This window comes from Alosa pseudoharengus, unplaced genomic scaffold (genome assembly GCF_046254945.1).
Source record: "Alosa pseudoharengus isolate Yale_2024_CS ecotype anadromous, Long Island Sound unplaced genomic scaffold, YU_APseudo_1.1 YU_APseudo_1.1_scf_13, whole genome shotgun sequence".
In the NCBI taxonomy this organism is placed as follows: Eukaryota; Metazoa; Chordata; class Actinopteri; order Clupeiformes; family Clupeidae; genus Alosa; species Alosa pseudoharengus.
This window is the reverse complement of record NW_027468598.1, coordinates 7189866-7207340: the sequence shown is the minus strand read 5'-3', so window position 1 is coordinate 7207340 and position 17475 is coordinate 7189866. Positions and strand designations below refer to the sequence as shown.

The 17475-nt window shown below is 40.3% G+C and overlaps 1 protein-coding gene and 1 pseudogene across 1 annotated transcript; both read right to left on the bottom strand.

The window, feature by feature from the left end:
* Nucleotides 1-3527: 3527 nt before the first annotated feature.
* Nucleotides 3528-11395, bottom strand: LOC143122250 (extracellular calcium-sensing receptor-like; annotated as a pseudogene).
* Nucleotides 11396-14005: 2610 nt separating this feature from the next.
* Nucleotides 14006-16964, bottom strand: LOC143121549 (extracellular calcium-sensing receptor-like). The gene is made up of 5 exons (XM_076281965.1): nucleotides 16678-16964; nucleotides 15812-16561; nucleotides 15488-15715; nucleotides 15084-15207; nucleotides 14006-14919 (listed from the first exon to the last, which is right to left on the bottom strand). Exons 1-5 carry the CDS (start codon nucleotides 16930-16932, stop codon nucleotides 14006-14008), a joined length of 2271 nt encoding a protein of 756 aa, XP_076138080.1. The 5' UTR covers nucleotides 16933-16964.
* Between the last annotated feature and the right edge of the window lie 511 nt (nucleotides 16965-17475).

Below are 17475 nucleotides of genomic sequence, written 5' to 3'. Positions count from 1 at the left end.
AGCACCATCTGAAGCAAACATTACCATTTTGTTAATGTTTAGCGCATGGTCTGCGTAGAACTTGGTAATGGCATCAAGGGTGTTTTCTGCAGGGCATCCTGAAAGCTGAATGATTCCAGAAAAAACTGTCTTGTAACTGAAATCAGTTTGCTTCCGAAACGTAATATAAAGCACAAGCATCGTGCCATATATGGTCATGGTATATGTATAGTGGTATGGTATACAGTATAGTATATATGATCATATATAAAATATATGATCGTATATCTTGAACTGATAACATGGACATGTTGGTGTTAATTGCTAGCATCACATTGTCGATTAATAATTGTATTTGTTCAGGGTCGGATCGTGCTCTCTGAATGCGTCTCTCTCGGGATTAATTAGTTTCGGGGAGAATTTGATCGATAGAGTTCCCATGTCTATGTCTTAATATTTTCAATAGGCCTACGTCTACATGGACTTTCTGTGTCAGATAACGCTTTAGGTAATCAAGATTCCACTCAGACCAAGTTTTCCCACAAGCGAACTCTCCTTTCGCTTTGGCCTCCGAGCAGAATTTGCAGATCACACCACTCCTTTCGTAAATATGTCTGAAAGTTTTTTCCTACCTGGACCATCTTTTGTGTCAGATTGGAGTATTTAATCTAGCCACTCATGTTTAAACGTTAGGCAGACATTTTTTTCTGGAGCATCTGCTCAATATGGTAGCCTACTACATAACTGAAGCAGGGCCTGCCTAGAGTAGCCTAAGGATACTTTGTATGTAAACATTCTAACTTGCATCCGGCTTGGTTGTCAGACATGTCAGTATTTTAAATGTTTATTCCCTAGCCTACATCGCCTTTGATGCTCAGATTTTTAACCCCTGAAAAAAATCGTTTGTGCGGTCTGAAAAATGTGCTCGGTCTGAAAAATCTATTGTGCGGCCACTTCGACTGGTCTGCGTGCCCGCGCGCGTGCAGCTTAGAGGGAGCATTGGTTGGACACCTTGAGAAAATGTCGGAAAGAAGGTATGAGAGCGGGGCTCAAAAGCGAAAGGCTGTAGTCTAAGAGCTGAAGAACCAGAGATCAACACGCAAGGGATGCAACAATAGTCGGAATATTAATGTCCATGTACACATAGCGTCACGGTTGATGGAGATAATGTTACAACTCTGAGAACACTAGCCATATGCCAACGACAGCGACGTTTAAGCATCACATTCAGCTCAGTAGAGCACCGCAACGTATGACTTTGCCTGTAACAATGCTAGCAGAGAGCGCTCTTTTTCAAAACTGGAACTCGTTAAAAATAGAGATCCAATGAGCCAATACAGATTGAAACAACTGTCTCTGATGTCCATTGATATTCTGTGTAAATTGGATTTTTACCAAACAATGAATAAAACCTTCTAAAGGTAGGAATATGTAGGTTAGTTCATAACTGCTGTAGCATTATTGCATTTGTTGTCGATTATTGTAAGCTATCTGTTGGTGTAGCAAACTGTAGGCTATGGCTTTTGTTTTATGTTGGTTGTTGCTGTAAGGAAGTTGTCTGCAAGGACGTCTTGTCTGTAAGTATTTGGTGGTTCAATTGGTGCATTTTAAGGATGCTACCTGATGTGAGTAGGCCAGTTCTTGCTGTAAGAACGTTGTCTTATGTGTGAGTAGTCGGTTCAAATGCTGCTCTGTAAGGATGCTGCCTGGTGTGAGTAGGCCTGCTTGGTGTTCAGCTTTTGCTGTTTCGACGTTGCAGTGATGTTCTATGACTATTTGGTGGTTCAATGGTATGTTGCCTTATGTGGTAAGCCATTTTGTGGGGGGGGGGGGGGCTACAGAAAATGTTGCCTAGGGGCCCACAAACCAAATTAAAACATTTAGTTAACATTTAATTAACACAAACTTTAGGGGAAAGCCCGTAGGAGTCGATTGCCGAGTGTGGAGTAACACGCTCTGGAAATTCACAATTTCGTCGCCGTTTAAAAAAAAAAAAAAAAAAAAACATAGTCCAGTCCATACAACTTCATTTCAATTTCGAAAGAAACACTGGACTATGTTTTTTTTTAAAAAAAAAAAACGGCAACGAAATTGTGATTTTCCAGAGCGTGTTACTCCACACTCGGCAATCGACTCCTACGGACTTTCCCCTAAAGACGCCAGCTGCAGCAGCAACATTTCCAGAAAGGTACTGGCTTGATGAAATTCATTCTGGACTCTCTATCCGACCACATAAAGACTTCGGGATACTTCGGTTTGGCTTTAGGGACCCTCTACTCACTACCACGTAAGTGTAATGTTGTTTGGAACTGTAGAAGAGGTATAAAAATAGCGTTTTGTAGCGGCGAAATGACTTGCCCTGGTCACTTCCAGGCTAACGAGTTTTGACTAAAAACGGTAAAATCGAACTTTCTCAAAACACATCCGAATGACATGATTTTGATGTCAACTCAACGTATGTACTCCCAATCATTTGTAAATTGATCTAAAGTGCATTTTACTCCGGATAATTCCTTTAATTTTGCGCTGGATTTCGAAAAACAAAAGCCGACCGAGCGCAAGTTGTCACATGGTTAAGTTGCAATAGATGTATGGGTAATGAGGTCATTTGACAACTTTGGGCAATGAATGTAACCAAAAACGAACTGCATTACCGACAATTCCGTGCCACGAATAGTTTCAAAACCGGAAGTGGAATGAACGCGCTGCTTGGAACGTAAATGAGTCTGAGCGAGCAGAAAAGGTTGTGCACCTATTCATAACAAGTAAATCGATATAACGACCGGTTCATTTCAGTTTTTTTCTGATACGGGGCTTCACGGGCCGTATCTTACACGTTAAAAACGGATACCGATACGTATCGGTTAATCTTTACACCCCTAACTGATATTATTCTAATCTAATCCTTGCAGATAATACTTTTTTGTTCTAATAAGCAGTCTCCCTCTTGTATAGCAGGCTATATACTCTTGCCCTTCCTCTTAACTATTGTTCACACACATGTTTTTTATATTAAATGCAATATAAGGTTTTAGGTGTTATAATGGTAAAGTGCTTCTCAGTGTATGACCTATTTTTATCATAACTTGATTTTTTGCCATAGAATCAATTGCTTCTTAATGTTTTACTTGTGTATGGGTGGAAGTGCTGAAACTTTGGAGTCATATTGAAGCTCATATTTATTGCATATGTTACACAAAATCATTGTCACAATCACAATCAACCTCCTGTATAAAATAAAATATATGAAATGCATTTTAACATATGTATTCACCATTCATTATGTGTACTACAGAGACTTAGAAAGCATTTTACCCATCATATGCTTCTTAGTGTTTAATTCAGGCCGTATTAGAATAATATAACACTTTGGAGCAAATATACAAAACAATAAACCAAAGCTGGATGCCAAAATAGCAAATATCTCCACAGCTACAGTACATTTTCCAGGAGAGCTGACATAAGCAGGAATAAAAGTGATCCAGACTGCACAGAATATCAACATACTAAATGTGATGAATTTGGCCTCATTAAAGTTATCAGGCAGTTTACGAGCTAGGAAAGCCAGTATGAAACACAAGAGTGCAAGGAGTCCAATATAGCCTAATATGGCTCGCGTTGAGGAGTTCAGCTGTTGCTGCACCGACAGACGGCACCGGCCAATCAAGCCAATCTACGGACGGCACCAACCAATCACATTACGGTTTTACTTCAAGTCATTTGCATAGCTACCGTCGGGAACACCCACTGGCATGCGTTGACGGAACGCAGCTATGTGTGGGAGCCGTAAGTCTCTGTTGCAGAGGCTCAAACCACTTCATGACATTACTGCCTGGAAGAGTGGCTCTGAAAGCCATTTACACCACTATTGTTTTCCCCAGAACACAGGAGATGCAGAGAACAAAGGTGATCCCAAACGCTGTGTGACGCAACATACAGGACCACTCAGAGGGCCGACCAATGAAAGTAAGAGAGCATAGCAAGGAGGCATAGCATCAGTGAGAAGAGCAGCAGGAAACTCAGCTCTGAGTTGTTGGCTCTAACAATAGGTGTATCCAGCTTTAACATAAAAATAATGGCTGTGATTACAGTTAAAAAAGACCAAACAATGAAAAAAACAGTAAGACTATTCCCATATCCTCTGTGAATAAGAGAAACTCGAGAGCTTTTAATACACATTTATCTCTGCCAGGATTTGGCCAGTATTGTCCTGGGCACAGTTTGCAGTTATTAGAATCTGTAAGAGAATTATGATCACTATGGTTAGAGATGCTGACCCGCAGTATTGGTACGGGTTATGTAAACCAGAGCTCAGACAGTGCATCCTGAACAGTGTTAAGAGAATGCATAATGACTCACAGGCCAGGTTTCTAGGCATTCTATACCTTGTCTCTGAATTACCTGTTTCATTGCTGATCTCTCCCTCTCCACATGGTATACAGTCATAGCAGCAGACAGGCCTGCCTTTCTGTACAGCCTTCCTGGTGCCTGGAGCACAGCTCTCACTGCACACAGACACAGGCCTCTGTGTGACAAATCACATTTCAGATACCAACGTATTATGATAGAATAGCCACACAATCACTCTAAGATCATTTTCACTTATTGAAATCATTTTAACACAGTCAATGTAGCTGTAACCTCCAAGTCATTTAAGCCCTGCCCTTGCCAGCATGCAAGATTGAAGACAGACAGCTGTATATGAGGACGCCATTCTCTTCACATTATCATTACATGTAATATTCGGTTTGGATTACCGTACTAGGTTTTTATCGTGTTTTATTATTTGATTGATGAGCATACCTGCTTTGAACCCCCAGGCCACACTACAGTGTCCTCACTGAGGACAAAGTGACGTCCTGCTGGCAGTGAGGCATCATAGTAGCCCACAGGCTTAAATTGCACTGTTCCATCTGGCCCTTGATGCCAGTTCACCACTTCATACCTGGCTACGGCCGCACCTGTACTGTCAAACCACACCTGCTCGTTGGTCTTTATAGTGTAATTTACTCTTTTCAGAGAATCAACCACCTGTGGTAAAAGAGACATGATATGCTACTTTTGTATGCAGTTGAAGTGTAGTCAGAGCATTATTTCTTTGCTTTTTTTGTACTATAGTAGATGTACCTTCCAAGGCTCGGTTTGCAATTCTTTGTCACATCCAACATGGGCCTTGCATTGTAGAAGGCTGTGCAGAGAATGTGCTATAGCATAAATGGCTTTATAGATGTTGCTTGAATATCTAAGTTCTGGTACATCCTCATTATAGTGCCTCCACTCAATAAGGTCTTGATGTTTACTGCACAGATTCTCATCTCCTGATGTGTTATTCTTGTGACACTGGAAAGACGTTTCCCAAAACTGTTTTATCACAAAATCATTAAAGCCACTTATGTTGGCTTTCCCTACCGCGAAGCCAAGTGACCAACTCAAAACGCTAAAGCTTGTTGGGGAAATCAGACTGTCAGCCGTAATCCAGGCCTCAACACCAATCATTTGTAACCCGGTTATGTTTTGGAGAGTGAGCTGTTCCAGCAGATTATTCATCTCAACATGGGCTAGAAATGCTACTATCACTTTGGCAGTTCCCGCTCTGATAACATCCACAACCTTTAGCAATGTATTAGGCTCTGCTCTGTGAAATTTTTCTGAGTATTCCACGCATATGCCCTCCTCCTCTGCAGCGTCCAGAAATATTGCCATCCCATTGTTGCCGTAGTCACTGTCACTGTTCACTGCGCCCACCCAGGTCCAGCCAAAGTGTTTGACCAGCTGAGCCAGGGCCCTGCTTTGGTAGTAGTCGCTGGCTATGGTTCTGAAGAAGGAGGGAAACTCTTTTCTACTGCTTAGACACTCACACGTAGCAGAGTGGCTGATCTGACAGATACAAATGAATTTAAATATTTATAAATAAATAAATACCTGTAAGGAAAATTAAAAACTCACATGTATACTGTATTTTTCACATTGAACTGTTACAACTATAACAAAAATATTACCACAGGTATTTTGAAGGGTCCGGTTGTTCTGGAAAGCACAATAGTTGAGGAGGACTCTGATTCTCCTATAATAGCATGGACAGCTGATTGTCCTGTACACGATTCCTCTGTTATGAGTCCACTTCTGTTGATTTCCTCATTGGTGAAAATCATAGTCTGAGCAAAACGGAATTCTCTGAGGTTCACGCTAGGAAAAGATATATGGGGGGAAAAATAGCTATCAAATTTTATCAAACAAGTCATGGTGCATCCTCACGTGCACACTCACAGACACACAGATATTTTTAAACCATTCCAGTATTTAACAAACCTAGACTACAATAATTCCCTATGAAATATTTGAATCAATCCAACTGTCAGTTGTCATCAGCTATGACTCCCGCCAATTGTGTCCTCTGCCCACAACTGTTTGGCAGCCTGGGCTTTTCAGTCAACTAGTGTGATCAACTCCCAATCTACATTCAACTTTTAAACTGTCTACTTTTAAACTATCAACTTTTATTAAGCTGTGCAACCACCATGTCTGTCCTAGCGTCATTTTCATGCACTCGTAATTCCCTGGAATTACATTCTCTAGTTATTATTATTATTATTATTATTATTATTATTATTATTATTATTATAGTAGTAGTAGTAGTAGTAGTAGTATTAGTAGAAGTATTAATAATAATAATAATAAATATTCACTTTGGACAAAAATGTCTGATAAATACCATAACCATAAACATAGTATTAATAGTAGTAGTAGAACAATTATAAATATGTGACTACCTGAAGATATTGAAAAGTTGAGAAGCAATTATATAAATATGCACATAAATCATGTTATCAAGATGTGACAGTTTTATCATTTAGGTACACTCCTGCTATGGATATGGTGTGCATTATTACACTCTATAGATAACTCCTTTACAACTCATATCTATCATATTTCCTGATTCTGCAAAGATTAGATTTAAATTTTTTATTTCATATAGCTCTGTTTTTATTTCATATAGCCCTGTGGATTACTTGTAACCTCATTTTTAAAAAGCCAAGAGGTGAAGACCATTTACCATTCCCAATGAAGTTGATGACCTGCCTCTAACCTTTCAACAGTACAAATTATCATTTGAAAAAGGAGGAAATCCAAGGCACTCTTTGTATCCAAAAATATATAAAAAGCCTTTATTTTACATGGCTATGTCACATTTAAAAACATGAACTGGGCGGCAACCCAACCGTATAGCCTTCACAGGGTATCCGGCACAGATACCCAGACAGACATTGACCTGACCATTGACATTAGACTGGTTATGTAAAGGCCAAGCCAAATGTGTCATACAGTGGCGTAACAAACCAATGGTGGGCCCAGGTGCGAGAGCGCTACGCGGTCCCCATACCGACATACTTTAGCCCAGGATGAATTAGCTCTGATACATGCAATACACATTAAGGGTGACTTCAGTTGTTTATGCAAAGGGCCTGAGGCACCGAAGTAGTTTAGTAGTTACAGATTACAATTTCAAATAAAAAACACACGACTACATAGGATCCATTACATGTGAAAACATTAAAAATAATTTTATTAACAGCCTGCAGGCCAGGGTAATCTAATATTACTGCATTAACATCAACTCGCATGGAATTATGGGAACACTCAATGCGCTCAATGCGCCTCTTCAACCCTCTGCTGAAACTGCAAGCGTAGATTGCTTGCTTATAAACTTGCACTGCGCAGAAACAAAACGTAATGTAGCCTAACTTATTTAACCGTGCAGAAACCAAATAAAATCATTCATATGCATACAATCCCCAATATGCGTGAATTAGGCCATTAGAAGAAGGCCATCTTACGAGCCTTTCGTTGTGCAAAACCGTCAACGATGTTCCCAATATTTAATGCTCTGGCTCTGGTATTTTCAATGGACACCTGCTGCTGCTAGGTGTCCTGTCCTCACGGTCACTCTTGGTTAAAAATCCAAATTGGTCTAATTTCGGGAGTTTTGCCACCCTTTCCCCTTGCTCTTTACGCTCCTGCCGCTTCTTGCAGCCGCTCTTGTGTTTGAAGGGCATTTTGGTCGGAACGATGACTGAAATGTGCAGCCACCATCCATTTAAAAATCACAACAAATCACTTAGCCTACCCAGAAATCCTTACTGCATCTCAGTAGAAAGAAAGATACTCTGGCGAAACAGTATGACAACAAAGAAAGATGGTAATTTGATTTAGCCGTTTTTATTTGACAGTTTGATTCTTAATGGTGAAGTTCTTAAAAAAAAAAAAAAGGAGGCAGGGCGGGGGTAGCGACGGGCCCCAGGAGGTCACGGGCCTGGTGCGACGGCACTTGCTGCACCTACTATAGTTACGCCACTGGTGTCATATGATTCTATCTTTACATTCACTTTTACTGTTATGTTGAGAAATATCCCCTATATCTATAATTAGTATTCATGATCCTGTGGATGTTTAAATCTGAGCTGCCCTGACAGGCCTAACCCATGCAGGCCGAACAAAAAGGGAAATACTGAAATCAGTCTCTCCTGAGGAGAAGGTCAATTGTTTAATCTTGACCTTAAAACATTAATAAGTGTGTGTGTGTGTGTGTGTGTGTGTGTGTGTGCGCGCACGCGCAAGTGCGCATTTGTTCGTGTGTGCGTGTGTGTGAATTTGTGTGGTTATGTCTATGTGTGCGTTCATGTGTTTTTTTGTTAGTATATTACGGTATGCATGTTTTGTTTGGGTGCATGTACTGTTGGTGTGGGTCATCAGGCATGTCCATACAGGGCATTTTTGTAATGTATGCTTTGTTTGAAAGCATGTCCGACAAATCTGACCACAATGTTCTGTCATCGTAGATTGTCATCAGAATGATGACATGCTGTGTGTTTTTCCAGAGTAATTGGTCTCACCAGTGTGTATTTTCAGATCACTTAATTGGTGAGCCTATTGTAATTGTTTTGTCTTAGTTTGTCACTTTGCTCTGGGACAAACATTAGGTTAGACTACTTGTGACAGTTACTCAAAATAAACAATTAATTTCTCACGCTTGGTTTGATTGGGACCTGCGTTGCCATTGTATGCCCCATAGATGTCATTTAAATTTATTTTCTTGCCAGGTGAGGTTTAATTAAAGAGCCAGGTGTTTACATGTTTTGAAGGCTAAATTTCATCCAGGTGACTGCCTCTTAGTCTGAGCCCATCTGGCAGCTTGTGGCAGAGTCAAAGCCTCCTAGGGAAACTCTCAAAGCACTCTGCCTATCAAGGAGCAGCCCTTAGCTTGGTCCCCAGAGAGTCCCTCACCTGTTTGTCCTACTTCACTGTAAACAGCAACTCAGGCCTACTTGTCCAGCATGACCCCTGTTCAAATTAGGTAAGTGAGACATGGACATGAAAATAGAACTTTGAACTTTAAAACATTCTATACCGTATTATTCCTTTAGAGTACTTTACTTCATATTCATATTCAACCTTCTCCCAACTCAACACTGGATGTTTGTAATGCTAAACCAGTGTGCACTTTACATAGAAATGAGGTGAAAAAGTTTTTGTCATGGTCAGACACAAAAGGCCTCAGGCCAATAGTCTCTCTGACTTCAGAGGCATTCTTACTCAGAGTCAAGGTCATAACCGCCACGCACTGTAGGCCAACATATGTTCCCACCAATGTTTGGGAATTATCCAATATTGTCCTTCAGAATGTGCCCTAGGTTTTATTCTCTTCTTTCTATTCTATTCTATTCTATTCTATTCTATTCTATGCCTAGTGTGAGTAGGCCTGCTTGGTATTCAGCTTTTGCTGTATCTACGTTGCAGTGATGTTGTATGACTATTTGGTGGTTCAATGGTTTGTTGGCTTATGTGGTAGGCCATTTTGTGGGTGGGGGGGGCTACAGACAATGTTACCTAGGGGCCCACAAACCAAATTAAAACATTTAATTGTAGCTGTACAACATTTAGTTAACTCTTCACACATGATGTCAGTGGCATATCACATTTAGAATAAGCATCAGTTGAATAAGAAACTTTATAAGAAGGGTTGGGAGAGGTTTTGTGTAGGGATAAATTATGTGAAGTTGGGTAACATTAGCTGTTAACCATAACATGCCGAACACAAAATTAATTGGAATTGGAAGAAATCCTAACGGGTCCATCACATAGGCTACTATAGTCTGTATTACTGTTAACTTTTTGAAGCTATAAAGTTAGTAACATACGTGGCATGTGGCAAAACAAAACCGCATGCATTTTTCAAGCTTGTACGACCAAACTTGTCCAACCTAGCAACAGTGGCAATGGGGCTTGGGATCGACCCAGCTGGGTCTTCCTCAGGCAAATGTCATTCAGCAGTGGCTCAAGCGTATAACCCAGCTCAGCTGATCATTCATCAGCTGAGCCCATTCACACTAATTACCAAGGCCTTGAAAGTCTAAGTATCACCTTATCCATCACACATGTGTCACCACATAAGACAATTAGTGATGAAAATACATATACAGTTTCCCCACAAAAAAACAAAGAAATAGAAAAAGACCAACACCATGGCTCACAAAGTAACAAAATTACATTGTATGTTACCTTATCCCACAATGACCTAATTTGTCACATCAGAGCAATCCCACGAACAATATTACATGAAGATACAAAAAAGTACATTAGAGAAAAGGCTTTATGTCAAATTCCTCATTTAAACCCCCTGGCGATATTGTATTGAGGTAATAAATCCAAAAAGTTTATCTTTGGAGAAGCCTTTTACCACCATTGCCTCCTCTTGGAGAGCTATTTACATATTCCACCCCAACATTTCTTAGTGTGCTAACATTGTGGCCAGCTCGCTTGAAGTGGGCAGCTACTGGACTTCGCTCATCCCCCGTTCTAATACTGCTCCTGTGCTGATTCTAGTGTGCAACGCTCGCATAGTTTTGCCCACATATGCTAGGCCGCAAGGACACAATATCATGTACACGACATGTGTGGTGCTGCAAGTAATGGCACCACTAATGCGTATAGCTTTGCCAGTGTGCGGGTGGTTAAATGTCCTACATTTATGTGTGTATGAACATTGTACACAGCTGTCACACCTGTAATTTCCGTCTGGCACAGGCGGCAGGAGTGGTGCGCGATCGAGGCGCATGTCGCTCCAAACCAAATGGTCTCTAAGATTAGGTACACGCTTAAAAACCATACGGGACTTGTCTGGGAGAGCCTTGTTAAGCTTGGGGTCAGATTCAATGATGTACCAGTGTTTCTGAATGGACTTCTTAAACTCAAACACGAGTGGGGAATATTTTACACAGCACATGGGGGTGTTTACACAGCACATGGGGGTGTTTGATTCTTCATGTAATATTGTGTGTGGGATTGCTCTGATGTGACAAATTATGTCATTGTGGGATAAGGTAACATACAATGTATTTTTTTTTACTTTGCGAGCCATGGAGTCTTTTTCTATTTCTTTGTTTTTTTGTGGGGAAACTGTATATGTATTTTCATCACTAATTGTCTTATGTGGTGACACATGTGTGATGGATAAGGTGATACTTAGGCTTTCAAGGCCTTGGTAATTAGTGTGAATTAGAGCCCGACCGATAAAGGATTTTGAAGGCCGATACCGATACAAATATTTGTTGATTTAAAAATCTGATATTCCGATATATCAGCCGATATATATATATATATATATTTTCAGAAACGCGCAACAAAACATTAACAGATTTCCCTAACATTAGTTATTTGTAGTTATTTATGAGTATTGACTAAAATAATATGATAATGCATTTTAAAAACAAACTTGTTTATTTTTAAATAATATTGTCACAGTGGAATAGAGGAACATCGAAATATATTAAAGTTCTGATAAATAAAATGTATAAAAATAGAAACTTAAGATATGAAACTTTTGAAGTCTTTTGAACAAAAACACAATAACAACAACAACCAAATCAAAGTTACCAGTATTAAAAGACTTGGTAAGCTTCATAAATATAACTTTGAACTAAGACTTAATAATTACAAAAAATAATGATGACATTATTACTATCATCATCATTTGTATTATCATTAAACAAGATAAAGGTCACTCCTAAATGTTTGAGTGTGCCTGTGTAATAATTAGTCCCTATTGCCTTAAGCTACCTTATAATTACAATGTCAGCTTGCTTATCCCTTTACCAGCACTTTTAAAATTATTTCCATCAAGCTACATCGAACCATTTTCAATCATCAGTTGCTGCCTGCCTTGTAAAACCTACTACTTAGTGATCTAAATCCATTATGTAACTCGTTAATGCTGCGGCTGAACGACAGTCTGAAACGCACACTTGGCGTCATTGGATTTCACACACGTGTAAAAGAAAAGCTAACTTTTATGCATGAGCTACGTTTTGCACAAGCTACGTTTGATACTTTTTCTCTATGTCTAAATGTTCACTCCTCGCATGTCTAACTTACATTTACAATGCAGGGACTGTAACTACAGATATACTAGTTATAAATACAGTAATCATTACTTTATTTAGGCAGAATAAGTTCGTTGTGGTTTCCAAGCTCATTTATGTTAACGTTAGCGGTCTTCCACTGATATTCATGGCATTAGCTAGCTTTGTGGTTAGCTAGTCTATGATGAGCCATAATTTAGCAATGGATAGCGTCATACTGCAAATTGTAAAACATACGCTTTAAAAATAACAGGCCGGGGAGAGATGATACGTCTCACTGCTATAACTGTCATGCTATTAAAGAAATACATCTTCAGTCACATTGTCAAAAGTTAAAAGGACAGACAGTCAACTACACGTAACGTACTAGCTAATTCCGCTTCACTCTCGGCTTATTTAACAGCAGCAAAACTGGACATTGTTTTCACAAATTTTGTCATGCTTATTTGAGTTAAGAGAACTGATGGGGATGTTCTTTTAATTGTTATTCAAGCAATGTATGTCTCGTGACCAAATCACCATGAACACACTTAACTGATGATCTCACTCGCGGATAACTGGTTCTCTCTGCCCGACTCTGGCTGGATCGATCAGCACGTTGCAGGATGTGTGGCGCCTTATACTGTACACGAGTGTTGCCAGCAGGGACGGTGTAGAGTGCCCTCTGGTGGACAAACTATACAACGCCAACCCGCATGACATGGTTGAAGCATTCTATGGTTGAAGGGTGTTTCGTCCGTTTTTATTTTATTTTTAAAATATTCATTTATCTGCCATTATAAATGCCGATACCGGTAGTTTGGAAAATGCCTAATATCGGCCGATAATATCGGCCCGCCGATAAATCGGTCGGGCTCTAGTGTGAATGGGCTCAGCTGATGAATGATCAGCTGAGCAGGTTTATACGCTTGAGCCACTGCTGAATGACATTTGCCTGAGGAAGACCCAGCCGGGTCAAAACGTTGCAGCACATAATAAATGTATGGGAGTTTTTAGCAAAGTGCGGGCATCTCATCCTTTTTGAGTTCTAGTTCCATTTGCCCTGCACCTGACCGGTGGGGACGTGCACACTACTACAACTACTCTAGAAGGTCCAATCATGACCAAACATTCCTTATATGCAAATTGAATTTCATGATATTCCATCCATAGGGGAATCTCCAACTGACACACATCTAGAAACGCTGGACATGAAAATGTGATACTTGGCCTTATTTGATGACATACCCTAAATTGGTGTGAACTGTTGTGAAGCTGCTTGGACCCCGCAATCGCCGCTTGATTAAATATTTAGTATACTGTACCTGCTGTAAATGCTCTGATTGCAACTTGAACTAAGCTTAATATATTTGGGGTGTGGATAAAACAAGACATCTCAAAATGTCATCTTGGGCTTTAGGAAACACTGATAAACACTGATTTGCCATAGAATCAATTGCTTCTTAATGTTTTACTTGTGTATGGGTGGAAGTGCTGAAACTTTGGAGTCATATTGAAGCTCATATTTATTACATATGTTACACAAAATCATTCATCACAATCAACCTCCTGTATGAAATAAAATATATCAAATGCATTTTAACATGTGTATTCACCATTCATTATGTGTACTACAGAGACTTAGAAGGCATTTTACCCATCATATGCTTCTTTGTGTTTAATTCAGGCCGTACTAGAATAATATAACACTTTGGAGCAAATATACAAAACAATAAACCAAAACTAGATGCCAAAATAGCAAATATCTCCACAGCTACAGTAAATTTCCCAGGAGAGCTGACGTAAGCAGGAATGAAAGTGATCCAGACTGCACAGAATATCAGCATACTGAATGTAATGAATTTGGCTTCATTAAAGTTATCAGGTAGTTTGCGAGCCAGAAAAGCCAGTATGAAACACAAGAGTGCAAGGAGTCCAATATAGCCTAATATGGCCCAGAATCCTATAGCTGAACCCACATCACATTCAAGAATGATTTTGTCTTTGAAAAGGTTCATATTCTTGTAAGGAAAGGGAGGAGATATAGTTAACCAAAGAACACAAATAAGGACTTGTATGAGAGTGAAGCCAAGAACACTGAGTCTCTGTTGCAGAGGCCCAAACCACTTCATGACATTACTGCCTGGAAGAGTGGCTCTGAAGGCCATTAACACCACTATTGTTTTCCCCAGAACACAGGAGATGCAGAGAACAAAGGTGATCCCAAACGCTGTGTGACGCAACATACAGGACCACTCAGAGGGCCGACCAATGAAAGTAAGAGAGCAAAGGAAACACAGAGTCAGTGAGAAGAGCAGTAAAAAGCTCAGCTCTGAGTTGTTGGCTCTAACAATAGGTGTATCCATCTTTAACATAAAAATAATGGCTGTGATTACAGTTAAAAAGACACCAAACAATGAAAAAAATACTAAGACTATTCCCATAACCTCTGTGAATAAGAGAAACTCGAGAGCTTTTAATACACATTTATCTCTGCCAGGATTTGGCCAGTATTGTCCTGGGCACAGTTTGCAGTTATTAGAATCTGTAAGAGAATTATGATCACTATGGTTAGAGATGCTGACCCGCAGTATTGGTACGGGTTATGTAAACCAGAGCTCAGACAGTGCATCCTGAACAGTGTTAAGAGAATGCATAATGACTCACAGGCCAGGTTTCTAGGCATTCTATACCTTGTCTCTGAATTACCTGTTTCATTGCTGATCTCTCCCTCTCCACATGGTATACAGTCATAGCAGCAGACAGGCCTGCCTTTCTGTACAGCCTTCCTGGTGCCTGGAGGACAGCTCTCACTGCACACAGACACAGGCCTCTGTGTGACAAATCACATTTCAGATACCAACGTATTATGATAGAATAGCCACACAATCACTCTAAGATTATTTTCACACATATTGAAATCATTTTAACACAGTCAATGTAGCTGTAACCTCCAAGTCATTTAAGCCCTGCCCTTGCCAGCATGCAAGATTGAAGACAGACAGCTGTATATGAGGACGCCATTCTCTTCACATTATCATTACATTTAATATTCGGTTTGGATTACCGTACTAGGTTTTTATCGTGTTTTATTATTTGATTGATGAGCATACCTGCTTTGAACCCCCAGGCCACACTACAGTGTCCTCACTGAGGACAAAGCGACGTCCTGCTGGCAGTGAGGCATCATAGTAGCCCACAGGCTTAAATTGCACTGTTCCATCTGGCCCTTGATGCCAGTTCACCACTTCATACCTGGCTACGGCCGCACCTGTACTGTCAAACCACACCTGCTCGTTGGTCTTTATAGTGAAATTTACTCTTTTCAGAGACTCAACCACCTGTGGTAAAAGAGACATGATATGCTACTTTTGTATGCAGTTGAAGTGTAGTCAGAGCATTATTTCTTTGCTTTTTTTGTACTATAGTAGATGTACCTTCCAAGGCTCGGTTTGCAATTCTTTGTCACATCCAACATGGGCCTTGCATTGTAGAAGGCTGTGCAGAGAATGTGCTATAGCATAAATGGCTTTATAGATGTTGCTTGAATATCTAAGTTCTGGTACATCCTCATTATAGTGCCTCCACTCAATAAGGTCTTGATGTTTACTGCACAGATTCTCATCTCCTGATGTGTTATTCTTGTGACACTGGAAAGACGTTTCCCAAAACTGTTTTATCACAAAATCATTAAAGCCACTTATGTTGGCTTTCCCCACCGCGAAGCCAAGTGACCCACCCAAAACGCTAAAGCTTGTTGGGGTAATCAGACTGTCAGCCGTAATCCAGGCCTCAACACCAATCATTTGTAACCCGGTTATGTTTTGGAGAGTGAGCTGTTCCAGCAGATTATTCATCTCAACATGGGCTAGAAATGCTACTATCACTTTGGCAGTTCCCGCTCTGATAACATCCACAACCTTTAGCAATTTATTAGGCTCTGTTCTGTGAAATTTTTCTGAGTATTCCACGCATATGCCCTCCTCCTCTGCAGCGTCCAGAAATATTGCCATCCCATTGTTGCCGTAGTCACTGTCACTGTTCACTGCGCCCACCCAGGTCCAGCCAAAGTGTTTGACCAGCTGAGCCAGGGCCCTGCTTTGGTAGTAGTCGCTGGCTATGGTTCTGAAGAAGGAGGGAAACTCTTTTCTACTGCTTAGACACTCACACGTAGCAGAGTGGCTGATCTGACAGATACAAATGAATTTCAATATTTATATATAAATAAAATAAGGAAAGTTAAAAACACATATGTATACTGTATTTTTCACATTGAACTGTTACACTATAACAAAAATATTACCACAGGTATTTTGAAGGGTCCGGTTGTTCTGGAAAGCACAATAGTTGAGGAGGACTCTGATTCTCCTATAATAGCATGGACAGCTGATTGTCCCGTACACGATTCCTCTGCTATGAGTCCATGGCCATTCATTAGAGCCATGGCAGCCCTCATAGATGACAGAGTTGAACCACAGTTGTCATATATCCTATAACCGATGGTGACATTTGGAAGCAGAGTTCCACTTCTGTTGATTTCCTCAATGGTGAAAATCATAGTCTGAGCAAAACGGAATTCTCTGAGGTTCACGCTAGGGAAAAATAAATGGGGAAAAAATAGCTATCAAATTTTATCATAGAAGTCATGTTGCATCCTCACGTGCACACTCAGAGACACACAGATATTTCCAGTCCATTATTTAACAAACCTAGAGCACTTAAGTTGTTCTGGTCTTTTAGTAAAGGTTAACTGTGGCTGTGTGATTTTGCTGTGAATGGAAAATGCTCCGCCAATGGTCACGTCCCCGTCCTTTGACAGCAGAGGAAACTCTGGAATCCCTCTCAGCCGACAAACAGGCTTCTCTGCCTTTGCTAACAGGGTGCAGAACAGCAGCACTGCGCAGAGAGACATTCCTGAGAAATGTGTGGCCTGTTCAGTCATCGTAACAATCCATTAGTTTGTTGATTACATCCATTATATAGTTACACATGGACATCATCAGAGTATGAGAATATGAGTGTGGGCGAATCAGAGAAAGAGTGGACTCTGCACGTGACATGTAGTATGTCACCAAAAAAAATATTTCTGTTGACATAACTT

Excerpts from the sequence above, each read along its gene's own strand:
- LOC143121549 (XM_076281965.1), bottom strand. The coding sequence starts at position 16,932 with ATGATTTTCACCATTGAGGAAATCAACAGAAGTGGAACTCTGCTTCCA. Across the intron at positions 16,562-16,677 it reads GACCCTTCAAAATACCTGTG|ATCAGCCACTCTGCTACGTG; the intron begins GTAATATTTTTG and ends TGTATCTGTCAG. Across the intron at positions 15,208-15,487 it reads GGCCTGGGGGTTCAAAGCAG|AGGCCTGTGTCTGTGTGCAG; the intron begins GTATGCTCATCA and ends TTTGTCACACAG.